At 41.6% G+C, this 26,222-nt stretch overlaps 1 protein-coding gene across 3 annotated transcripts in view; it reads right to left on the bottom strand.

The window, feature by feature from the left end:
• The window catches only part of LOC138810657 (steroid transmembrane transporter SLC22A24-like), a 36,081-nt gene extending 16,099 nt beyond the window's left edge, over positions 1-19,982 (bottom strand). Inside the window, exons 1-5 of one of the 3 annotated variants that reach the window (XM_069997821.1) lie at positions 19,429-19,982; positions 14,397-14,500; positions 3,158-3,312; positions 2,879-3,041; positions 967-1,090 (exon numbers count right to left, since the gene is read on the bottom strand). In XM_069997821.1, coding sequence (XP_069853922.1) covers positions 967-1,090; positions 2,879-3,041; positions 3,158-3,312; positions 14,397-14,500; positions 19,429-19,830 — 948 coding nt within the window. In that variant the 5' untranslated portion in view covers positions 19,831-19,982. The remainder of the gene's footprint in view (positions 1-966; positions 1,091-2,878; positions 3,042-3,157; positions 3,313-14,396; positions 14,501-19,428) is intronic. The other 2 variants (XM_069997818.1, XM_069997819.1) reach the window with 2 other exon arrangements.
• Between the last annotated feature and the right edge of the window lie 6,240 nt (positions 19,983-26,222).

Raw genomic sequence — 26,222 nt, 5'->3', positions numbered from 1 at the left:
GGCTAGCTTTGAGGCTCGATCCTCAGAGCTCAGCCTCCTGAGTAGGTAGGATTATAGGCATGAGTCACTAGGGCCCAGATACAAAGATTTAATAATGACTGAGTAAAATGTATCTATGAGTGAGCCAGCCATATTAGGACCTAGGTTCTAGAAATATGGAGAAAAACAAATAAGAGAAACATCAACAAACCCCACAACAAGAAAAGAAATGCAAAAAAAAAAAAGATTTTCAAAGAGCTTTTCTACATAGGCAACATCTTAGTACTCTCTGATATTGACAGTGTAAATGTCAGAGAAAGAAGGACTTTTATATAATTACTGCCAAAGCACTTGGATTAGAGCAAGAGTTCCTATTTGTTGCCTACTAAGCATTTAATTTTTGAAAGAAATGCATGGAAGTTAAAATGATGTTTAATGCTTTCCCTAAAGTGAACCATGATTTATTGAACTAGTGAGAAAGGGTTACTGCTTCCTTGCCCATATGTGTGTCGTGTGTGGGAAATTGGTCTTTTATTCAAACAATGATATGATTTCTGACAAAAGACAGACAAATTTTTCATTTGGTTCCTCTTTCTCTACACAATAATAAGACTGTGGGGGAACTAATTCGGTGATGTGCAAGTGTCACTTAGAAGCAGCGTGCTCAGGAGGCTGAGAACAGAAGATCCCAGTTCAATGCCAGCCTTGGCAGGAAAGTTCCCAAGACTCATATCTCTAATCAGTCAACAGAAAACCGGATGTAGCATGGTGGCTCAAAGTGATAGAGTGGTTGCCTTGGTCGAAAAAGCTCAGGGTCAGTATCCAGGCGGTGACTTCAAGCCCCATGACCGAAAAAAACAAAATACAAAAACAAAGAAACTTCTCACTTAGAAAATTCTAATTTGGGATATGCCTAAAGGACCCAGAATAGTAGGATTGTGAGTTCAAATCATCCATTCCCAGTAATCAGCCCCCTTCTCAGATCACCTCAATGCTCAGGGTCTCCCCAGCATTCTTCTTTCCATTTATACGTGCAACTCTTCTAAGTTCCTCTAAGCCCTTTTCTAGCTGATTGCTAAAAACCAGCCACCGAGCAGACTCTACCAGCATCCTGAAAAAGAAGACAGCAGAGCTATAGTAAACATCTAACTGCTTATTTTACACATAACTTTAATCTGAAATATCTTTTCCTCTCCATTTCATGTAGAGTTTGTACATCATAGTAGAGTCATTTCTGATTAAATCTGCCTTCTCTGGTGGACTTACAGGAAGGGTATCTAAGTGTTTGTTTGTTGAAAGTAATTATAGACAACAAGGAGGAATGTACAAATAGTCTGAGTATCCATTGACATCCCAATGGTTAATATCCCTATATGATCTATATGCCATAGAATTAATCTCTGTAGATGTTTTTTTCAGTGATTTTATACACAGTAAAATTCTTTACACTGGGAACAGGTGCTCACACTTCTAATTATAACTACTCAGGAGGCTGAGATCTGGGGATCACACTTTCAAGCCAGTCAGGGGAACAAAGTCCAAGAAAATTATATTCCACAGTATGATCAAAAACTGGTAGGAAAGTTGCTGGCTAAAGTCTTAGAGTTTGCTCATTTATAGCTACTCAGGAGGCTGAGATCTGGGGATCACACTTTCAAGCCAGTCAGGGGAACAAAGTCCAAGAAAATTATATTCCACAGTATGATCAAAAACCGGTAGGAAAGTTGCTGGCTAAAGTCTTAGAGTTTGCTCATTTTATCACTTTTGATGAAAACGTAAAAAGTACAAAGCATTAAGTAATTAAAGAAGATAGCAAAAGATGGAAAGACCTCGCATGCTTATATACTACTGAAACTTTCTACAGATTCAATGCAGCCCCCATCAGAATTCTACTGACATGCATTGTGTAAATAGAAAAGGCAATCTTCAAACTGATAGCAAAGTGCAACAGACTTTGCAGAGTCAAAGCATTCCTGGACAAAAAAAGCAATGCTGGAGGTATCACAATATTCGGCTTCAAATTGTGCTACAAAGCCAGAGTAATGAATCATCATGGTAATGGTAGGAAAAAAAGATACGTATTCCAATGGAATAGAATATAAGTCCTAGAAATAATCCACAGAGTGGCATATTATTACTCAAAAAGATAAACAAATTTATGTTGTTTATAGCAAAATGGATGGAACTGGAGATCAAGTTAAGTGAAAAAAACCAGACTCTGAAAGACACATATCATATACTCTTGTCTGCAAATCTGGACTTAAATATATTTTATATGATATGGCACTTGTATGTTATGAGTGTAAAAGGGGCCCTAATGCTGGGGAGCCATAGGAACACAGGGAGATTGAAGTCAGTAGTTGATGGGGGTGGAGTGCAAATATAACTGCATTCTGTAAAAAACAGCAGAGTTAAGCCTGTTAAAGGAGTTAAAAGTATATTTTAAAAAGGAGGGGAAGATGGCATAGGAAAAGCGATTAGAAGGTGTGAATATGGTCAAAGTACATTATTTACATGCTAATAGAAGGTGTGAATATGGTCAAATTACATTATTTACATGCTAATAGAAGGTGTGAATATGGTCAAAGTACATTATTTATATGTGTGGAAATAGCTCCATCAGACCCCTCTTATTCCAAGGAATATATGCTTTAAAAGGAGAGAAAAAAAAAAGATTCCATAATAATTCTGTGGTCAAGATAGAAAAGTGCTCACTCCACAGCTGCAGCCTCCTCGCAGAGTACATTCTGTTCTCCTTTGTATCTCAGTAGCACAGTGGTGACTGTGGGTGAGGTGACAGGATCATTCAGAGATTACACAGATCCCAAGTGTCAGGTCCTCCCTCTACGCCTCTATTTCCCCTTTCCTTAGAGTTAAAGGCCACACATATTGTCCATACCTTGATAACACGCAGCAGACCAACAGAGGTATGGATAATATCAGCTGCAGGGTGATCCAGCTGCGAAAGAGAAAAGCCAGTCCTCCCAGCAGCATCTGCCCAGTACTGTAGGAAGTAAACATTGCTACCATAGCTTGGGATTGAGGTCTTGTCCACTCTATAACTGGAGGAAAACATACTTGTAATTATAGTTGTGTGGTAATAATTATTTTTTCCAAGTCATGTTTTCAAGATATTTCTAGTCAAGAAGGAAATGAAAGGATCAAATGACTTACTTACTGAGAACAAAAGAGTTCGTTAGAACAGGCATAATAGATAACCCAGCTAAGAATCGCAGGGAACAGTAAACAATGAAGGTGGGAGCAAAGGCTGCACAGGTCTCACCGATGGCCATTTGGAATAAACACCACCTGAAGATGGTTTTCCGCCCAAACCTAAGAAATATTGGACTATGTGAGATTATTCAAGAATAAAAACAATAACACTAAAAACAGCCAAAGATATCACATCATGAAATGTAAGGTAGATACTGACTCTTTCTACAAAGATTAGGTATCATTGATTTGATATATGCTATTCTTTAAATTAAATATTAATCAATGCTAAATATTATTTCTACATTATAATTGAGATTTGTTGCAATTTCTATATTAGCCAACAGCTGAAATGGAAGAAGCTGAGAAATTTGCCAATGAATGTAATGTCCACAGCCTCTCAGTGAGGACACGCAAAGTCACCATAAGAACTCTGGTGCCATGTCAAGCCATATAAAAAAGAAAATAACATATGGGAGTTTGACAGAAGTGTTCATTAGTAGACACATATTTGGGATGACAGGTTTGTGTGTTATGCTTAGAGTCCTGAGGAGTGAAATCAAGAAAGTTCTGCTATCTTTATTAGTGTCTGTGCACTGTGAAGGTGGATGTCCAACTTGTTTGACAGACAGAATGGGAAGACAATCCATCAACGTTTCAGATAGATAGCTTAACAACCTTTCTCTGCTGTGTATGGCTTCTTATCCCTTGGAAAGTCTGTTTCAGCATGAACAGTAGACAACTCAGAAACCTCCTCTCCCTTCAGGAGTGGATAGAAAGTTCACAGAAGAGAGAATAAGGCTCAAAGAAGATTTAAACCATCTAAATAGACCCATATCAAGCAATGAAACAATAAGAGATCTCCCATACAAGCAAAGCCCATGACCAGATGGATTCACAGTCGAATTCTATAAGGCCTTCAAAGCAGAACTGACACCAGTATTCCTCAAACTTTTCTATGAAATTGAAAGCAAATGTTCACTCCTAAACTCATTGTACGAAGCCAGCATAACCCTCAATCTCAAAAGCAAACAAGGACTTATCAGAAAAAGGGAGAGAGAGAGAGAGAACTATAAATCTATTTTTGATGAACATCGATGCAGAACTTCTCAAAAAAATTCTGGCCAATCACTTTAACAACTCATCAAAAAACATACAGTGAGCAAACAGTATTTACTGCAGGGATGCAAAACTGGTTCAATATTTCCAAGTCAATTGTTATATTCATCACATCAATAGGAATAAGGTCAAGAACCACATGATCATTTCAATAGATGCAGGAACCTCAAAAAAATAGAACCCAAACTTCCAAGAATGAAAAATGATTTAATAAATGGCCAAAAGAACTGAACAGAGACTTCCCAAAAGGAGTACAAAATAGCCATGTGCTGGTGGCTGTAGTCCTACCTACTCAGTAGGCTGATATATGAGGATCATGGGCAGAAAAGATCGGGAGACTTTGATATCTAATTAAACATCTGTTCCACCCCCCCCCCCCAAAAAAAAAACCCAGGAAGTAGATTTGTGGCTCAAAGTGGTAGAGTGCTACCCATGAGCAGAAGAACTCAGGGACAGCACTAAGGTCCTAGGTTCAAAGTCCATGATTGACAACCCCTCCCCCCCAAAACAGAAGAACTACAAATGGCCAATCAATACATAAAGAAACACGGACTATCTCTAGTGACAAAGAAATGGTCATTGAAACAATAGTTGAATTCACCTCACTCTAGGCAGAATAGTCATCATCAAAAATGTAAGCAAGTAATGGAGGCAAGGATTTTGGGGGAAATCACACTTTTTTTATATACTACTTTTGGACAATAAACAAATGTGAGCACTGAATAAACCAGTATAGATGTTCTTTAACAAACTGCAAAAAAAAAACTACCATGCAATCTAGTGCTACCACTCTTGGACATTTATTCAAAAGGATGTGTATGAGACTATTATGGAGGTCCCTATATGCTCATATTCATGGAAGCACTATTCACAAGGGTCAAGCTATCAATACTACTCCCAGGCCATGAATGGATCAAGAAAATGTGTGTATCATGAATGTTATTAAGCTAAGAAAAAGAATGAAATTATATCATTTCAGAGAAATTTATTGGACTGGAGATCATCATATGAAATGAAATAAGCCAGGTTTAAGAGTACAAAGTTCACATGTTTTCTCTCATATGTACATGCTAGACCTAAAATAAGCATATATAAACACATATAAGATACACATGTTATATATAGTAATTCTATTTATCGAAATTATATAAGTATAAGATTGTATTATTATATATTACAGTATTTAATACTAATGTATATTATATACTACAGTACTATAATATATAATGTTATCTAATAATATAATCATACATATAATATAACATTTTATCGTGTATATATAAAATCATTAAACTGTGGTGATGGATATATAAAATCCCATGGTGAAGCCCCTTTAACAATTAAAAAGCATTTCAATAAAAGGGAGTATTAGAAGATGGAACATGACTGTCTGGGGTGTGGGCACTCGTAGGAAGAAACTGAACAGAGGTTAAAGGATGGTGAATAGGATCAAAATACTTTCTATACAGAGGTGGAATGGAACAATCAATATAGGTTGTTGCAAGTGCTTTAGAGAGGGAGAGAGGGAGGGATGAAGAGTGATACATGGAGTTATTCTAATCAAGATACATCATATGCATAAATGGACATGTCAAAATGAAATCTAGTACGAGTAAGAGATGTTACTAAGAGGCTACTAGGAGATGTAAGAATGCATAAATAAGGAGATAGAGGCAAGATGGCAGATTGCTGAGAGGAAAGTCAGTGTCTCTCCTCACTGACAGAAGGTCCAGAGCTCAAGTAGGAAAAGCAAGCTGAAGTAGGGACACCACGCATAGTCCAGTAGAAATAAATACTATGGAATCTTAAGCCTGTGAAATTGAGGTGGGGTAGTGGGGGAGAGAAAACCTGACTTAAAGGAATCCAAGAGCCCTGTGGCGGGGGTTCAGGCCTGTATTCCTAGAAGCTCAGGAGACTATGCCAACCCAGCCTCTATGAGTCTATGAGATTCTCATCTCCAATGTTGGGAGTGGAAGTGTGACTCAAGTAGTAGAATGCCTACCTTGAGTGAAGAAAACTAAGAGAAGGGACGGTGCCCTTCCCTTGAACATTTTCAAGTCCCAGTACTGGCACACACATGCATGCACTCCCCCACCCCTACCACCCCAAACAGAAAAATAAAAACCAGTCTCAGAAAGACAAATATCACATGCTTGGTTCTCCTTCCTTCCCTCCCTCCTTTTCCTCCTCCCTCTCTCTTCCCTTCTTTTCACACCCTTCCCTTCCTTTCCTTTCTTGCCAGCATTGGGCTTGAACTCAGAGACTGATTAATCTCCCTTAGCTGTTTGCTCAAAGCTAGCACCCTATCATTTGAGCCACAGCTTCACACCAGCTTTTTACAGGTTCATTGGAGGTAAGTGTCTATGGACTTTCCTTCCCAGGCTGGGGTACAGCTTTGATCCTCAGATCTCAGTCTCTTGAGTAGCTAGGAGTATGAGTCACCATACCTGGCTTTCAATGTCTTTCTTTTAGGTTTTATAGCTTTCATTGTAGAGGTCTTTAACTTCTTTGGTCAAGTTTAATCCTAAATATTTTAGTTTGAGAAAGCCATTGAGAATGAAATTGGTCTTTTGGCTTTTTTCGTAGATGGCTTATTGTTGTTATATAGAAAAGATACTCAGTTTTTATTTTGTTGATTGTGAATACATCAGTTCATCAGATCCCACTATTGTCTAAGTTTGTACAATACAAATTAAAATTTCTCTAAATGTCTTCTTTTTTTTGTGTTTCTTTTTAATTGTGAAAGTACTGTACAGAGGGGTTACAATTACATGGGCAAGATAATGAGCACATTTCTTATCAAGCATTGTAGCCTCCTCCTTTGTTTCCCCTTCCCATCTCTTCGTATCCTCCCTTCCCCCTCCCTGTTCCCCCTACCAAAGTTGTAAAGTTGGTTTTGCTACATAATGACTTGGACATCTCATTGTTGCAATGGGCCCTCCTGTATCCCTGTTGGAACAATTTATTTTTTACTTTCCTCTCCACATATACCAACATCATATATAGTCAAAGCAGGGGTTATACCATGAGTGAGGGACATACAAGGCAACAAAGACTTAATCTTATAAATATGATAGAAACAATTGCATGAAAGATCTCTCTCTCTCTCTCCGTCTGTGTCTCTCTCTCTCTCTCTTTTTTTTTTGGTCAGTCATGGGGCTTGAGCTCTAGACCTGGGAGCTGTCCCTGAACAATTCAGCTCAAGGCTCATGCCCTACCACTTGAGCCACAGCACCACTTCTAGTTTTCTGGTGTTTTTTTTAAATTGTAATTAAGTAATTACATAATTTCCCAAATTTCACAGTATTGTGGGATAATGATGCTCATTTAAAGGCAAAAACTCATTCTAACTTTCCTGGAGCAAATTGTCTATCACGGTCTATAACATATAACGGTGTACACATATACACCATACATGTGATCAGCAGCTTGGGGTTATTTAGTAGTGGTTTGACCAGATGAATGGAAGTTCTTTGTTTCTTAAGTCCTGTTAATTTTGGTGTATCACCTAACATTTTGGATTTAACATCCAGTTATCAGGGAGACCATGTACTGTTTGTGTCTTTGCTCTTGGCTTACCTCTCTCAACATGATTTCTTCCAGCTCTATCCATTTCCCTGCAAATGCCATTATTTTGTCATTTCTAAAGGCTGCATATTCCATTGTGTATAGATACCACAATTTTTGGTTCCATTCATCTGTGGTGGGGCATCTGGGTTGTTTCCATATCCTAGCTATTGTGAACAGTGCTGCAATAAACATGGAGGTGCATGTGTCCTTGTATATTGGTTCCTGTTGTTCAGGGTAGATGCCTAGAAGTGGTATGACTTGTTCATATGGGAGGTGAATCTTTAGCTTTCTGAGGACCCTCCAGACTGCTTTCCAAAGTGGTTGTATAAGTGTACATTCCCACCAGCAGTGTAATAGGGTTTGTCTTTCTCCACATCCCCTCCTGCATTTGTCGTTGGCTGACTTGTGGATGTGGGACATTCTGACTGGGGTAAGGTGGTATCTCAGGGTTGTCTATATTTGCATTTCCTTCACAACCAGGGATGGTGAACATTTCCTCATGTGTTTCTATGCCATTTTATTTCTTTATCTGAGAAGTCCCTCTTTAGTTCCCTTGCCCATTTAGTAATTGGTTTGTTAGGTTTGGGAGGGATTAGTTTCTTGAGTTCTCTGTATATACTGGATGTTATCCCCTTGTCTGATATATTGCTGGTAAACATTTTTTCCCAATCAGTTGGTTGTTTTTCTAGCTTGATTGCAATAGATTTAGCTGTGCAGATGATTTTATTTTAGGGTAGTCCCATTTGTCAAGTCTCTCTCCAATTTGTTATGACCCTGGGACTCTGTTCAGGAAGTTCCTTCCTGTGCCTGTAAGTTCAAGTGTATCTCCTACTGTGTCCTGCAGTAGTTTCAGAGATTCATGTTTAATGTTAAGGTCTTTACTCCATTTTGAGTTGATTTTGATGCATGGTGATAGGCTGGGGTCCACTTTTAGTTTTCTGCATGTGGTTGCCCAGTTTTCCCAGCACCAGTAGTTGAAGAGGCTGTGTTTCTTCCATTGTATGTCTTTGGCTCCTTTGTCAAATATCAGCTGACTGTAAGCCTATGGATTTATTTCTGGATCTTCTATTCTGTTCCATTGATCTTCAGTTCTGTTTTTGTGTCAGTACCATGCTGTCTTTGTTATTATAGCTCTATAGTAGAGTTTGAAGTTCGGCATGGATATCCCTCCCATGTTGTCTTTATTCCCTAAAATTGTTTTGGCTATCCTAGGTCTTTTGTTGTTCCATATGAATTTTTGGACTGTTTTCTGTATTTCAGTGATGTACGTCATTGGGATTTTAATAAGAATTGCATTGAATTTGTATATTAATTTTAGCAGTATTACCATTTTCACTACATTAAGTCTGCCTATGCAAGAGCATGGGAGGTCTTTCCATTTCCTAGTGTCTTCTGCAATTTCTTTCTTTACCTTTTTATAGTTTTCATTAAATAGTTCTTTTACATCTTTGGTTAGGTTAATTTCTAAATATTTTATTTTTTGGGAGGTTATTGTGAATGGGGTTGCTCCCTTTGTTTCCTTCTCTTCTTGTACATTGTCAGTGTACAGGAAGGCAACTGATTTTTGTGGTTTGATTTTGTGTCCTGCTACTTTGCTGAAGTGATTTATGATTTCTAAGAGTTTGGGGATGGAGTTTTTGGGATGGTGAAGGTATAGTACCATGTCATCTGCAAAAAGGGATAGTTTAACTTCTTCTTTCCCTATGTGGATCCTTTTAATGTCTTTTTCTTGCCTTATTGCCCTGGCTAAGGTTTGGGGGACTATATTGAAGAGGAGTGGAGAAAGTGGGCATCCTTGCCTTGTTCCTGATTTTAGGAGAATTGGTTGTAGCTTTTCCCCATTAAGTATAATATTGGCTATTGGTCTGTCATAAATGGCTTTTATTGTTTTAAGAAATGTTCCTTCTATTCCTATTTTCTCCAGAGCTTTTAGCATGAATGAGTGTTGAATGTTGTCAAAGGCCTTTTTTGCATCTGTGGTGATAATTATGTGATTCTTCACCTCAGTTCTGTTGATGTGTTGGATTACATTTATTGACTTAAGCATGTTAAACCATCCCTGCATTTCTGGGATGAAGCCTACCTGGTCATAGTGTATGATTTCTTTTATGTGTTTCTGGATTCTGTTAGTTAGAACCTTGTTAAGGATCTTTGCATCTGTGTTCATTAAGGAAATTGGCCTGTAATTCTCTTTTTTGGTTGGGTCTTTGCCTGGTTTGGGGATGAGTGTGATATTGGCTTTGTAGAATGAGTTTGGGATAGCTCCCTCCTTCTCTGTTTCTCTGAAGAGCTTGAGGGGTCTAGGTATTAGTTCTTCTTTAAAGGTCTTACAGAATTCTGCTGTGAATGCATCTGGTCCTGGGCTTTTGTTTGTTGGAAGACTTTTGATAGGTTCCTGTATCTCCTTGTAGGATATTGGCTTGTTTAATTAATTTACTTCTTCTTTGCTCAGTTTGGGCAACTGGTATTTCTCTAAAAATGCATCCATTTTTGCCAGGTTTTCTTCCTTTAGAGAGTATAACTTTTGAAAGTAGTCTGTTAAGATTGTTTGGATATCTTGGGGCTGGGAAGGTGGCTCAGTGGTAGAGTGCGTGCCTTGCATGCATGAGGCCCTGGGTTCAGCACCACAAGAGCAAAAAGAAGAAAGCCGGAAGTGGCGCTGTGGCTCAAGTGGTAGAGTGTTAGCCTTGAGCTGAAGAGCTGAGGGACAGCGCCCAGGCCCAGAGTTCAGGCCCCACAAAGGGACCAAAAAAAAAAAAAAAAAAAGATTGTTTGGATATCTTGGATAAGTGTTGTGCTTTTATCGGTGGCATCCCTAATCCTGTTAATATGGGTTTCCTCTCTTCTTTTTTTAATTAATCTTGCCAACAGTCCATCAATTTTATTTATTTTTTCAAAGAACCAGCTTTTTGTTTGTTTAATTTTGGCTATAGTTTTCTGATTTTCTAATTGATTAATCTCTGCTCTTAATTTGGTTATGTGGCTCCATCTAGTAACTTTAGGTTCCATTTTTTCATGTTTTTTCTAGCTGTTTTAATTGCAACATGAGATTATTTACTTGGTCTGTCTCTATTTTCTTCATATGGGCCCTAAAGGCAATAAATTTGCCCGTCTGGACTGCTTTAGCTGTTTCCCACAAGTTTCCTTGCAAGGAGTTTTCATTTCATTGAGTTGTAGGAAATTTTTTATTTCTTCTTTGATCTCTTCCATTACCCAGGCATTGCTAAGGAGTTTGCTGTTCAATTTCCATGTATTAGAGACATTTCTGCGATATGGTTTGTTATTGAGAACTAGCTTGATTCCACTGTGGTCAGTTAGGATACAGGGGATTATGTCGATCCCTTTTTATCTGCTTAAGTTCCTTGCATGAACTATAATATGGTCTATTTTGGAGAAAGTTCCATGAGCTGCTGAGAAGAATGTGTACTGTGTTGTTTTTGGGTGAAATACTTCGTAGATGTCAGTTAATTCCGCTTGAAGTATGGCCTCACTTAATTCGGGAGCTTCTTTGCCAATCCTCTGGTTGGTAGACCTGTTCTTTGGTGAGAGTGGGGTGTTAAAGTCTCCTAGTATTATCGTATTGGGATATATTTTGATCTGTAAATTTGAGAGTATTTTCTTAACATATCTGGGTGCACCAATGTTTGGGGAATATAAGTTGATGATGGTAATATCCTCCTTTTGGATTGTTCCCTGTATTAATATGTAGTGTCCGTCCTTGTCTTTCTGTACTGATTTTAATGAAAAGTTTATTTCGTCAGATATCAGGATAGCTACACCTGCTTTCTTACTGGGAGCATTTGATTGGTAGATCCTTTTCCAACCCTTTACTCTGAGTGTGTTTGTATGTTTGGCTGAGAGGTGGGTCTCCTGTAGGCAACGGATGGATGGGTCATGTTTTCTGATCCAGTCTGCAGTTCTTTTTCTTTTGATTGGCGAATTAAGCCCATTAATATTAAGAGATAGTATAGAGAGATGAGATGCATTGTGGTCCCTGTCATTCCCTGTTTTCCTCCGTTTTTCTTCTTTCCTTTCCTCCTGTGCTTGCTCAGTTAGACTTTGATTAATGCCTGTCTGGGTGCAGGTCCCAGTTCCTGGTTGCTTTCTTCAGGTTGTGTCCCTCCTCTTAGTATTCTTTGTAATGCTGGCTTAATGTTTATGTATTCATTTAGTTTTTCTTTGCTATTAAAATTTTCAGCTCTCCATGGAATGTGAATGCTAGCTTTGCCGGGTATATCAGTCTGGGGTGGCAGTTATTGGCTCTCAGGGCTCGAGTGGTACTTTCCCAGGCCTTTCTTTCATTCAGTGTTTGTGTGGAGAGATCTGCAGTGATTCTGATTTTTTTCCCATTGTAGTATAGCTCCTTCTTCATTTTTGCTGCATGCAAGATTGTTCCCTTATTATTCAGATCTATCATTTTTACTATAATGTGTCAAGAAGTGTTTCTCCTGGGATCTTGCTTGTAAGGTGTTGTATATGCTTCTGTTATGTAGGTAAGATGTCCTTTTTTTAAGATGGGGAAAATTTTCACCAATATCTTGTTGAATAGGTGTTGTATTCCCTTGCTATAATGTTCCTCACCTTCATCCACTCTATTTCTTGGCACTATATGCTTGCTCTTGAATTTCCCTTCGTCATAATTTGAGTGAATTTTCCATATCTATCATTTTTTGGTCCAGTGGGTGTATTCTGTCTTCTGTATCTGACACTCTACATTCTATTTTGTTCACTCTCTTAACTGTGGCTTCCATTATGATTTGCATGGAGGAAATGGACTCCTTTATGGATTCGATGTTGGTTCTCAAAGTACTGATCTCACCTCTTAATGAGGTATGTACTGCCTCTATTTTGGCACCTATCTCACTTCTTAGTGAAGTGTGTGTAGCCTCTTTATTTGCATGCATCTCCTGTTTGATATCCTGCATCTCTTTTGATAGTTCAACCCTGTGCTTTTTCAATTTCTGGTCTATTTCTCGCTCTATTTCTTGAGTCATTGCCTCTAGCATCGCTTGGATGTAGGTTTTGTCTTCCATTCCTGCTTTGCTCCCACTGTGGCTCTCCTCTGCGTGGCTGCTGGCTATTAGGGATAGCTTGCTATCCTGGGTGTTGATAAACCTTGTAATTTTTCTCTGTGATTTTCACATGGGGGTTCAGGGATTATTGGAGACTAATCTGAAATTTTGTTTTGGTGTGTCTGTCTTTGCTTGGTTGCTGTTTCTGTACTGGTAGAGAGTCTGTACCTGATCTGGGTTCTGTTGGGGGCCTACCTCCAGCTGCTGGTCTGACATACATAGGATTCTCGGCTCTCTGCTGTAGATTGCTGGCAATTCCCACCTTTGAAAGGGTTGAGCAGCCTAGACTGCTCGTGTTTGCTCCTATGCGTGCTCTTGGCAAGATCGGATGTTCTGGATGCACTCTCCCAGATGCTGGATTCTGCTATGGGCTCCTAATGGTTTTTTTTTTTTTGGCGGGTTGTGGGCTTGAACTCTGGGCTTGGGTGCTGTCCCTCAGCTCTTCAGCTCAGGGCTGGCACCCTACCATTTGAGCCACAGCACCACTTCTGGCCCTTTCTGCTTATGTGGTGCTGAGGAATCAGATCCAGGGCCTTATGCACCCAAGACTAGCACTCTACTGCTGAGCCACCTTACCAGCCTGAGCTCCTGCCTATCATCAGGTGCTGGTGGCCAGTGTTGTCCAATTCCCAGCCTAGAATATATGGATCGGGTTCTGGTGGGGTTTGGGCTTCTCTTGTCCTGAGCCCCCAGGTCTTTTGTTGTCACAGACGTGCTTCGCAGGGGTGCAGTTCCCTGTTTTTCTGCCCACTTTCGAGGCATATGCTGAGCTTTTTTTTTTTTTTTTTTTTTTTTTTGTCGTTCATGGGGCATGAACTCTGGGCCTGGGCACTGTCCCTCAGCTCTTCAGCTCTAGGCAAGCGCTCTGCCACCTGAGCTACAGCGCCACTTCCGGTTTTCTGGTGGTTTATTGGAGATAGGAGCCTCAAGGTCTCTCCTGCCCTGGCTGGCTTTGAATTGCAATCCTCAGATCTCAGCCTCCTGAGTAGCTAGGATTACAGGTGTGAGCCACCAGCGCCCGGCGGTGCCCCCTGTCTCTGTGCCCCCTGGCCGCGGCTTGGTGCACTGCCTTGTAGCCAGCACAAATCGGGGCAGGGGTCTTCGTTCTTCTCTGTTCTGCAATTCTTCTTTTTCTCTCTTTCTTGTTATTTTCCACCTCCCGTTTTTTTCTAGGTGTTCGTCTTTTTGTTGTTTTTGGTGTCTTGGGGAGATTAAGCGTTGGAACTCAAAATGTCTTTTGGTTGTGGAGAGCTGTGGAATTTCCCTACTGCCCCGTCGCCATCTTGGTACCCTCCTTTCTACATGTCTTCTAAAAGATACTTTTCTGCTGAGTGCTGGACTACTATTTAGAGCACTAAGTTAGAGCTCAGCTGAGATTTCTTGACTACAGAAAAGACTATACCATCTGATCAACATCCACAGAGAAAGTGCAATGACACCTACCTGTCTGAAAGATGGCCAAATATCAGACCTCCCAGCAGTGACCCAATCATAAATACTACTTGAACTATCGATTTGGATGACTGGTACTCACATACTAGGTCCCACTGGAAGAGAAAGGAAGAGAGAGCGGTGTCAGGAGAGTTGAAGCCTTCAGTGGAAACAGACTGTAAGCGCCTTCCCGTGAGGGAAAATGTGCTGTGGTATGTGGATCCTGCTTCCTGTCCATTTCCTCTGCAGCCACTCTCCTCTGCCAGGCCACACACCTTCAAATACTCAGCTCCTTTCAACTCTTCAGGTTCTGTCTCTGTCTTCAGAGTTTCCATGGCTCTCTGCTCTTTTCTAGCTCTTTCTCAGCTCTTTCCTTCTCTTCTCTTTCCCAGCTCTCTTCTCTTTCCTAGCTCTCTCTTTCCACCTTTCCCAGATGCTCTCTCTTCTAGCTCTCTCTTCTCGTTTCTAGCTCTTTTCTCTCTTTTCTAGCTCTCGCTTTTTCCCAGCTCTCTCTCTTTCCCAGCTCTTTCTCTTTTCCATCTCTCTCTTTTCCCATCAATTTCATAGGTCTTTCCCAGGCCTTTTCCAACCACATGGAGGACCAAGATGGCCTGGTGCCAGCCAGAACGATGAATAAACCTACCCCTCATCGGAATACCACGTGTGTGGTGCTGTTATTACTTGGCTACCTCTTTTTAAAAACTTAACATAAGGGGCTAGGAAGGTGGCTCAGTGGTAGAGCTCTTGCCTTTCATGCCTGAGTCCCTGGGTTCGATTCCTCAACACCACATAAGCAAAAAGAAAAAAGCTAGAAGTGGCACTGTGGCTCAAGTGGTAGAGTGCTAGCCTTGAGCTGAAGAGCTGAGGAACAGAGCCCAGGCCCAGAGTTCAGGCCCCATGACCGGACCCAAAAAACAAAATAGACTAATAAAAAAAAATACAAAAAAAAATAACAGAAATGGTGCCGGATTCACAGGGCACCACCAGGATACGTAGGATTCTTCTCTGTTTTTTTATTTTTCTTTTTTTCCTTTTTTTCTTTTCTTTTTTCTTCCCTTTTTGCCCTGAGTAATACCCACAGTTCTAATGGCCTTTTTGCGAACTGGTCTGTGTGCTGCGGACACAGCGCATCGATACCATTGCTGGCCTTCACATCCACGTCCACACCACTTCTATACTCTGGTGAGTGAAACTACTCTCTATGGCTCTCTTTCACTCAGTCTCTGTCCAGACTTTGCACCACGCCAGTGAGTTCCTCCAGCCTTTAGCTGAAAGGCCTGTCACCTCTGAAGCCGAAGAATCTTGGCTTTGGGAGCTTGGCCATTTCTCTCTAGAGGGCTCTGGGGAAGTCGGGACGCTGCTTCTGCCTCGTCAGCTCTCCTTCACTCACCAGATTGACTCTCCTACACGTTTAATGGGGTGCTGCGAATCACGCCTGAGCCGTGGAACCCCTTTGAAATGCCTCCTGTGCTCTCTGGAAGGCCAGAGCGCCTCATTTTTATGCAATTCTCAGATGTAGACAGTTTCTGCCAGTGCAATGGTAAATGGTCAGAAGTCTGTTTTCTTTCAGGCTCTCTTTGCTCTCTCTCTGCCATTCATTTCCAACTTTCCCTATCTCTTCCTTTCTCTTTTCTATATTTTTGCTTGTGCCCTGAAGAGTGCGACGCAGGCTGAGTCCCCAGGACCTCCCTTTTGGAAGCCTCTCTAAGGCTAGCCACTGTAGGCTTGATCTATTTGTTCAGGGTTTCTTTGCATTTTTTCAGAAATTCGCCATCTTGAGTTCGCCATCTTGGCCACATGGTGGGTTAAGGGTTTGGCCCCATCTGGCCCTTAACCTTCCACCAAGCTTACTAATCTATCCAGCTATTCTAAGGTGCCTTGCTAACAAGTTGCTCTTTTCACAGGCCCTGGTAACTGAGACCCAACCATTTGATGTGCTTTGTTAGCAAAGATGTCTAAACATTGTTGTCAAAATTTTAGGTTTTGAGTTTTGCCTTTTTTGTTTTGTGATGTGTATTCTACTGACTACATGGTTCTAAAATACTGGGCATATCTGTGCTAAAATTCTCATCACATCTCATGAGTTTTGTCATTTCAGAATATTTGTTGGCAATTCTTAATAAGGACCAGGTAAGCTCTACATATTCTATTTGATCTCCTTGTTGCTTTAATTGGAAATAATAAAGGGCATTTGTGGCAAAGATTTCAGTTCAAAGCCAACCTGGGCTGAAAAATCCCTAAGACTCCATCTCCCAACTAACCTGCAGAGAGCCAGGCTGGAAGCATGGCTCAAGACTCTTATCTCTAACCAGCCAAACACTGGAAGTGCTATTGTAACTCAACGTGGTAGAGCACTAGCCTTGAGCAGAAGAGCTCAGGGACAATGCCAAGGCCTTGAGTTCAATCCTCCTTGAATACCAACTGGGATAAGCCATCCCAGCAATGAGCACCTAGACTCAGCCAGTCTGGGGAACAAGAGAACATGGAGAGGAGTAAGAGGAGATGATGTCACATTAGCTACTTGGTGCCTGCCCTTTCAAAATTAACCAGAGCCGGGAGGTCAGTAGAAGTAAGAAGCCTGCCCATTCAATGTCTATACCTGTCTACCTATTAACTGAACAGGAATTTATATTCTTGCCTTTGTCACCTGAGTTCTCTACCTAGTTGCCAGATGTCAGAAGTAGCTAGGGACATTTCTATCAACATTTTCAGCCCCAAGACCTTCCTCTTGCCACTTACTTGCTCTCTAGTATTTTTTTTTCCAGCCCCTCAATGCTCATGAGACTTCTCCAGACTTCATCTAAAGACTCATGCCACCAAGGGACAGCTGCTACTCACTGCCTTCTGTGGGAGGAGACCAAATTCCAGCCTTTACCCCTATTGTTTATGCCACTTGTCAGCAGGAAGTAGCCAGAGAGAAGCCTTGCTGTATTTCAAGATTATTAACAGGCTGGAATGTAAGGTCGGCTCCTGGATGGCTAGCAGACTCCACCCTCCTCACAGCAAAGTCTCCACCCAGTACCTGCATTACATAGGCAACTGGGACACCTGGAAGGGGTCACATCTGCATCTGCTGAGGTCACATCTGAATTTAATATGGCCACACCTTTTTCCACCCATACCCTAGATAAGGCCTAGCCCAGGCCCAGATGGCCTCTCTCTGTTCCTTTCTATCTTTCTCAGCTCTTTCCTTCTCTTCTCTTTCCCAGCTCCCTTCTCTTTCCTAGCTCTCTCTTTCCCACCTTTCCCAGACGCTCTCTTTTCTAGCTCTTTTCTCTCTTTTCTAGCTCTTGCTCTTTCCCAGCTCTCTCTCTTTCCCACCTCTCTTTTCCCAGGTCTTTCCCAGTCCTTTCCCAACCGCATGGAGGGCCAAGATGGCCTGGTGTCAGCCAGAACGATGAATAAATCTACAACCCCTTACCTGAAGCAAGAAAAAAAAAGGTTTCCCTGGCCGTATCTTTCTATTCTCCTCAGATGACCAACTCCATCTGTTGCATACATTAGCTTCTACACACATTCTGTGTGTGTGTGTGTGTGTGTGTGTGTGTGTGTGTGTGTGTGTGTGTGTGTGTGTCCATCCTGGAACTTGAAGTCAGGGTGGGGCCAGAGTGCTGTCCCTGAGTCTTTTAGTTCTCTTTTTTCAAGTCTACTGCTTTTCACTTGAACCACATGCTTTTCAGGTTTTCTTATGGAATTTCCTGGCTTGGATGTCTTTGAACCAGGATGCACAGATCTTAGAATCCTGTGTAGTCAGGATTATAGGCATAAGCTACCAACACCTGGTTCTACACACTCCTTTTTCAAAATGTTATTTCCTCAGCATTTATGTATGCATGTATGTATCTATATATGTATATATGTATGTATGTATGTATCTGTTTATCTTGTTGTTCTTGGGGGGCTGGGGCACTCTCCGTGACCTCTTTTGCTCAAGGGTAGCACTCTACAGCTTTGAGTCACAACAGCACTTCTGGTCTTCTAGTGGTTAAATGAGGATAAGAGTCTCATAGACTTTCCTGATGAACCATGATCCTCAGATCTCAGCCTCCTGAGTAGCTAGGATTACAGTGCTGAGCCACCAGCACACATATTCTTTAGTTACTATAATTTATAGCATAGAAAGGAATATTTTAAAGACAATTGAGTTATCATAATGGAGAGTACATGACAAAAACTCTTCTTTGTCTCCCCCACGGTATAACCCCTGCTTTCACTATATTTGATCTTGGTACAGTATGTGGAGGGGAAGGGCAAAAACAAATCATATAACTAGGGATACAGGTGGACCCATTGCAACAATGAGATGTACAAGTTGTTAGGTTGAAAAACGACCTTTACAACTTTGGTGGGGGGGGGGAATCAGGTGGGGGGTGGTAGGAGCTGTATGGGAAGGGATGGGAAGGGGAAACAAAGAGGAGGCAACAATGCTTGATAGGAGTTGTACTCGTTATCTTGCCAATATAATTGTAACGCCTCTGTATGATATTCTCACAATGAAAAAAAAATTATTTTTTTCCCTAGGAAGAAAGGTTTCCTTTATACTTGGACTAATACACAGTCTGTTTGATTTCTTTTACCACTCAATAATTCATCTGACATAATAACTCTCATCTTTGGATATACCCATCGATTCAGTTAAAAAGTATACAAATGCTGGGGACTAGATTTATGCCCCAAAGGTTCTGACTAACTTGCTCTGGGTAATAATTCATAATAAGTATTGAGAGCCACTGACCTAGTATAATATATTACTTCATGGTATGTCCATTGCTCTTTAAAATTACAACTGTCTTTCTCATTAGATCAAATTATTTAAAGCAGTTGTCTGTGTAGATTGTTTCATTCATGACCTCAGTACTAGTAACTCATCATCGTGGTACTATAGATGAGCAGTTGGTACTTGCTGAAGGAATAGGAAATACAAATTGCTGACTCATATACTCTGGGAAGAGAAGGGGATTGAATATATAAAGCAAGTCTGTGCTTTGTATTGCTGCAAAAACCTTTGAGCACACACCCAGAAGATTTAAATGGGGCCTCTTACCTCAGTGACAATAGTGGAGTGGAAGTAGCTTTTGTCATACACCCAGCCGTCCACACAGGGCTCTGTTTCTGCCTCACTCAGGTTCCATAAGGTGCTGTTCGGGTGGAGGAGCTGCCATTGGGGATGGACAAAGCGCCGGCACTTCTCTGGCCTGAGGTTGGAGTCGAGTGGGATGGAGATTCTCAGGAGGTCCTCCTGGCTGAGGAGCCCAGTGCCATTGTCAGAGAGCGTGCCATTGTCGAGGATGCGCACCCAGCAGCGGTGCTCAGGCACGGCTGCCGTGAAGTTCTCCAATAGAATATGAGGATATGCTATAAGAGTAATAATGTAAAAGAAAAGTAGCTGAAGGATCTGGAATCTTCCTAGTACTCCAACATGCTCCAGTAGGACCTCGAAACCCATTGGGACTGAACAGGAAGTCTCCCCCAACGGGAATGTGAGTGCTGCTATGAGATATATTGAGAGGGGAACACGTTTCCCTCCACTAGCCCAGCAGTGCTGCACTTGTCCCAACTGACTGTCTTCTCATTGGGCCCTGTCTCACCACTCTATGCCTGGGGAAGGAATTTCCTGGTCCTGTGGGTTTTGGCAGCTAGATGGCTTTAATAGTTACTAGAAGAGACTTTTTGTTGTTGGTTTCCAGGAATGACTGTGATCTTTGCACTTCTTGAGGAGCTGAGTGATTTTATAATCTAAAGGCATGTGTAAAATGTTGTTTTCTTTTTTTTCCCTCTTCTTCAGAAGAGGGACATTGGACACCCAGAAATTAACTGGTTTATTATATTTCTGTGCACCAAAATGGAGCAGGGTAGAATTTAATGAAAGATGTGGTTAATTAGATGTAAAACAAAGTGGAATGGTGAATATTAATGCTGACTTTTGGTTAGTGTTTAAATTCTTCTAGTCATGGTGCTTTTATAACATTTGAAATAGGGAAAAAAGAATAGAGAAAGGGAGGAAGCAAATAATGTATTTGTGTGTATGCTGGTCCTGGGGCTTGAACTCAAGGCCTTTGGAGCTCTCCTTGAGCTTCTTTTGTTCAAGGCCAGCATTCTACCACTTGGGCCACAGCTCCATTGCTTGCGTTTCAATGGTTAGTTGCAGGTAAGAATGCCACAGATTGGGCTGGGAAAGTGGCTCAGTGGTAGAGTGCTTGCCTTGCATGCATGAGGCCCTGGTGAGTTCAGGCACAGAGTTCAGGCCTCATGACCAAAAAAAAAAAAAGAATACAGCAGATATTCCTGATGGAGCTGGCAGTGAAGTCAGATAACATCCCCTGACCAGCTAGGATTACAAGCATGAGCCAGTGATGCTTGACACCACTTCTCCTCTTCCTCTTCCTCCTCTCCCCTCCTTTCTGTTTCTCCTCCTCTTCCTACTCTTCCTCTTCTTCCTCTTCCTCTTCTTCCTCCTCCTATACTTCCTCCTCCTGTTCCTCCTCCTCCTCCTGCTCCTTTTTTTTCTTAATCCTCCTCTGTTTCCTCTTCCTCCTTTTTTTCTTCTGCCTCCTCCTCTTTTTCCTCCTCCTCCTCTTCCTCTTCCTTTTCCTGTCTTCTTCCCTTTTTTTGTGGGTCATGGGGCTTGAACCCATCACCTATGCATATATATGATAAAATGTCCAGTCATGAAATAATATAAATAAATATAATTAAGTAAATCTAAGAGGTGAGATGAAAAAAATAAAAGCATCCGAGTGTGGTTTCTCGCACCCATAATTCTAACTACTGAGGATGGGGAGATGGAGAGGATGATGGTTCAAGGCTAGCCTAGGCAAAGCTCATGAGATCTCACCATGAGTAGTAAGAGTTGGTTGGGCGGTGTGTGCCTATCCTCCCAGCTAGGTGGGAACACATATGTGAGCATCATGGTCCACAGGAGGCCCCATTAGACAAATTTATGAAGGCAAAATGTCTGGAGATGAGGCTCAAGCAGTACAACACCTGACAGTTCAAACTCTAATATCACCAAAAGAAAAGCAGAATAGAAATAAACACAAAGGGTGGGGGGAGATGGTGGTTTGGAGACATCCTACATTGCCCTGCATCTTTAAAAATCTGAAACAAATCAGATGAGGACAGTTAAAGTTAGTGTACAGAAACTAGATGAATCCAGAATTAAGAATTTTAGTTTCATGAAAGTATCAATGGAACCTAACATAGGACTCTAGGCAAAATTGTAGAGAAAGGGGTAAAAGTACCTCCCTGGGTGTGTGTGTGTGTGTGTGTGTGTGTGTGTGTGTGTGTGTGTGTGTGTGTGTGTGTGTGTGTGTGTGTGTGTTTACATATGTGTGTGTGTTTGCCCACATGGTCACACATACTCCAGTGCTGTGGCTAGGGTCCTGGGCCAGTAAGCTTTCCTTCAGCTATCTGCTTCAAGGCTGATCCTCTCCTGCTTGAACCATGGGTGCACTTGCAAGTGTGTTTTTGAGTAAGACTCTCACAGAATTTTCTGCCTGTGCTGGTTTCAAGCCATGATCCTCAGACTTGAGCATCCTGACTAGCTGATGAGAGAAAACCTCTCTTTTCTATAGAAGTGTATTGCTTATAAATTTCTGCCTTGGTGTGGTGGCTTGACTCCTGTTAAGGAAAAGAAGAACTGATCTGGGATGAGAAAGGACTGTTGAAATGGAAGGTTCTGTCTTTAAAGTGTTCTTTTTTTCTTTTCAAGATGGAATTATGCCACACTCCAGACTATTCAAGAAATAGCAGAGGGTGTGGACATACTTTATGATTACTTGTGTACTGTTAATCTTATTTCTAAGTCACCTTATATAAATACATTGCACAGTATCAAACTAGCCAGTAGGGAGCAGATTATGTTCCTGAACTCAGCTATTCTGACCAGAGAGGCAGGATCTCTGCATTAGGAATAAACATCAGAGCAGCCTGCCTGCTCTGTGTGCTTGCTTGCCTGATTTTGGCCAGTGGCTCACCCTTGTACACAGAAGTAAATTTCACTATGTGGAGCAGTTCTTTATTTTTGTTCTTATCGTTGTGACCACTGTGGTTCTTAGAGAGCATATTTATTACACTAAGATTACAGGTGTGAGACACTGTGACCCAGTTTCATGGGCTTTTCTGCCTTTGCTAGTTTCAAAATACAGGTTATTTTTGTTGTTGTTATTGTTGTTGTTTGTTTGTTTTTGCCAGTTTTGGGCTTAGACTCTGGGGCTGAGTGCTTTTTTGGGGCTCTTTTTGCTCAAGACTAGTGCTCTACCCTTGGAGCCATAGCGCCACTTTTGGCTTTTTCTGTAATTAATTGGAGGTTAGAGTCTCATGCATTTTCCTGTCCTTCCTTGGCTGGCTTCAAACTGTCATGCTCAGATCTCAGCCTGGTGAGTAGCTAGAATTACAGGCACAAGCCACCAGCACCTGGCCTCAACTAGTCTTACAGATCTCAACCTCCTGACTCTGTGTGTGTGTGTGTGTGTGTGTGTGTGTGTGTGTGTGTGTGTGTGTGTGTGTGTGTGTGTGTGTGTGTGTGTGTGTGTGTGTGTGTGTGTGTGTGTGTGTGTGTGTGTGTGTGTGTGTGTGTAGTATGCATATCTATGTGTGTGAGGAAGATACAGAAATAATAAAATTCACCCCTATGGACATTTATCAGAAAGATAAGACATGTGGATAGAGGAGAGGAAGACAAGAAAAAAATGGTGGTAGGTGTTAGGTTTTTAAAGAGAATTCTGAGTAAGAACAACACCACACATGTCGTATTCAGCTAAGGGGTAGGTTTATTCATTGTTCTAGCTGGCACCAGGCCGTGTTGGCACTTCTCACGGCTGGCTAGTGTGAATTGCAGATGTCTGGCTAAATGGATAGAACTAGTAGGGCCTTGCTTTGGGGAATGTGTAGATACACTGTGTTGTTTAGCCCCAGGGGAGCCCTCTTCCTTGTGCTGTGTTTATGTATAATGCTTTTCTAAGGCCTTGTGTCCACTGTAACAGAGCTTGGTGCAAGTTCTGTACTGGGTAACAGGTCTTTGTAACAATTGGCCACCTGTAGACCTCTAGAGCTCCAATAAAGACTCCAAAACTTGACCTCTCTATTTTGTTATGACTGGATTTATATCTGATTTAAGGTATAATATTACAAACTCCATAAATTTCAATTTCCTTGTGACTAAGTAATATTCCATAATATGTTTCTACAATTTGTATTACCTAATCTATTAAGCACGTGAGCGGATTGGGAATTAGGATAATTTAAGGAAACTGAGGCATGGTGAAGGCAACTGAGATGTGGTATTTAGAAACATAGAAGTGCCATCTTTGCTTCAAAGAGGGACAATGGGATGTTATTCCTTCCTTGAAGGATGCATTCCTCACCCCAAGAATGAACTCTTGTCTGACTGGTCTATTCCTTCCTGAGAAAAACTGCGTCCCGAAACGTAAGCCCCTTCCTACCCCAAATGCTGATAGTGGGGCAGCTCCTTGTGCCAAGGATAAAGATCTGTTTTATGGCAGGTTGCATTTTACGTGGAAACTCAGAAAGTAACAACAGGTGTGATTAGAGCAAAGAGAAATCACTATCTTTATATATCTTTGAAACCAGATCCCCTGCCTTTACCCTATAAATACCCCAACAGCCCAAGTAGCTGGGTATTTCTCTGTGTGTCTCCTTCTGTATGTGTGTGCTCTCCCTCTGGTCTGTGTCTCTCTACAGGTTTATCTATGTGTGTGTCTCTATAACACTGTAAAAAGAAGCATACTCTGCTAGAGTGTGGTCTTGTCCTTCTGTTTGTTTTTTGTCTGTCAGTCTGTATGCCTGTTTGTTTATTTATTCAATAAAGTTGTGCCAAGTTTTCTAACTGTTAGTGAAATGAGCTTCCTTCCCACAGCTTAGTCCACTCCTTGGATTCTCACAGCTTAGCATGCTTCCTTCCCAGGCAACACTAGGCCCATATAGTAAAGGCAGGAAATAATCAACTTCCAACCGCCTTTACCTTGGGATGGCAGTTCTTTGGGGCATCTACCACCATCGAAGGCAACAAGAGCCCCTTAGAGTGACTTCAGGTGAGGGCAGCTGCAGGACCCTTCATCTAATATTTGGACAGCAGCCATAAATCCTAGTCTGCCATGATGAAGCCCCTGGCTTTCACATCCACACCAGGGTCTCTGCCTCCTAGCCCCTTCTAGTCCCTCCTAAACCTCTTAGGTTATATAGGTCACCTGAGACAATAGCCAGTGCTTCTTCTCACTTCTCTCTGTGAGAAGGAGTCTTGATAGCCCCCTTTCCTGGCAATAAACCTTTTTTATTCTCTGTACTTGGATGTGTGCATGTCTAGAAATTCTAATTCTGCGATCAAAGTCAAGGACCCTAAGTGAAGAGTTCCTACATTAAAAGGGAAGCTTCACCAAACCTCATCTCTGACTACTGAGAATTCCAGTTTGGCTTTGTGAGCATAATAATCCTTCACAAGCCCCCTGGGGACCCTGTGGACTCAAGCAGGCACAGTAGAAAGATGGTTATAAGGTTTATTAGAGGGACCATATTTCCCAGGAGAGGGAACAGAGGACATAGGCCCTATGCAAGTGGAACATAATCGGGGAGGTGCGCGCGCGCACGCGCATGTGTGTGTGTGTGTGTGTGTGTGTGTGTGTGTGTGTGTGTGTGCGTGCCTGGGTGCGCGCGTGCAGGTGGGTCTGGGTGGAGAAAGGGAGTGGCCAGCTGTCTGGCAGGAAATCTAGGTCAGGGAGGAGTTCAAGTCTGGTTAGAGCTAAGGACCCGAGGAGGGGATAATACTAACAGCTACAATAAACATGGATATATATACACAGGTATCTCTTGTATATTGATTTGCAGGTCTTTGTATATATGCCCTAGAATAGTTAGCATGTTCATAAGATCCATTTATAGTTTGTTGGGGAATCTCTGCACTGATTTCCATAGCGATCACACTTGTTTACAGTCCCACTAACAGCATAGGCGAGTTTGCCCTCCTCCCCATCCTCATCGGCAATGGTTGTCTGTCTTCTTGATGATTTCAACCCCACTGGAGTGAGACAGAATCTTGGTGTAATTTTTGAATTGCATTTCTATTCTGACTGAGGACTTTGAAACATACATTATTCTGAAAATTATTTGTTCAGTTTACTTGTTCATTTATAAATTGCATTATTTTGTTCCTTTACTTTATATATTTTTGAGTTCTTTGTGTCACCAGAAGGAGGTCAGGATTAGTGAAGTTTCCCTTTCAATGTAGGAATGCTTCACTTAGGACCTTTGACCTCGATTGCAGAATAAAAATTTCTGGACAAGTCACCAAGAAAACTTGGCACAGCTTTTCTGAGTAATTATGGAAGCAGGCAAGCAGATAAACAGACAAAAAGCAGACAGACAGACAAACAGAAAGGCAAGGGCACATTCTGTTAGACTGTACATGCTCTCACAGGGAGAGAATGAAACAAACATGGAGAGAAAGATCCAGAGACAGATGCAGAGAGACAAGGACACGCAGAGAGACACACAGAGACACACCCATGTAGAGAGAGACACAGACAGCTCCTCGGGCTGTTGGGCCATTTATACGGTAAAGGCAGAGTCTGGCTTCAAAGTTATGGTTTTACTTTCTGAGTTTGCAGGTAGTTCTGCATCCCGAGTTAAGGAGGTCCTTGCTATCTGCATTTTGAGGCAGGAGGTGGCTTACATTTGAAGCACTTTTCTCAGGAAGGCATACATCCTGTCAGACAAGTGTTCTTTCTTGGGGTAAGGAATGCATCCCTCAAGGAAGGGAGGTATTTCCCTCTGACGCAAAGATGGTACTTCTGTGTTTTAAAATTCTATATTTCTCAGTTGCCT

This window comes from Dipodomys merriami, unplaced genomic scaffold, assembly GCF_024711535.1.
Source record: "Dipodomys merriami isolate MVZ:Mamm:240054 unplaced genomic scaffold, mDipMer1.0.p SCAF_505, whole genome shotgun sequence".
Taxonomy (NCBI): Eukaryota; Metazoa; Chordata; class Mammalia; order Rodentia; family Heteromyidae; genus Dipodomys; species Dipodomys merriami.
The sequence above is the reverse complement of the archived record's forward strand: the minus strand, read 5'-3'. Positions and strand labels throughout refer to the sequence as shown.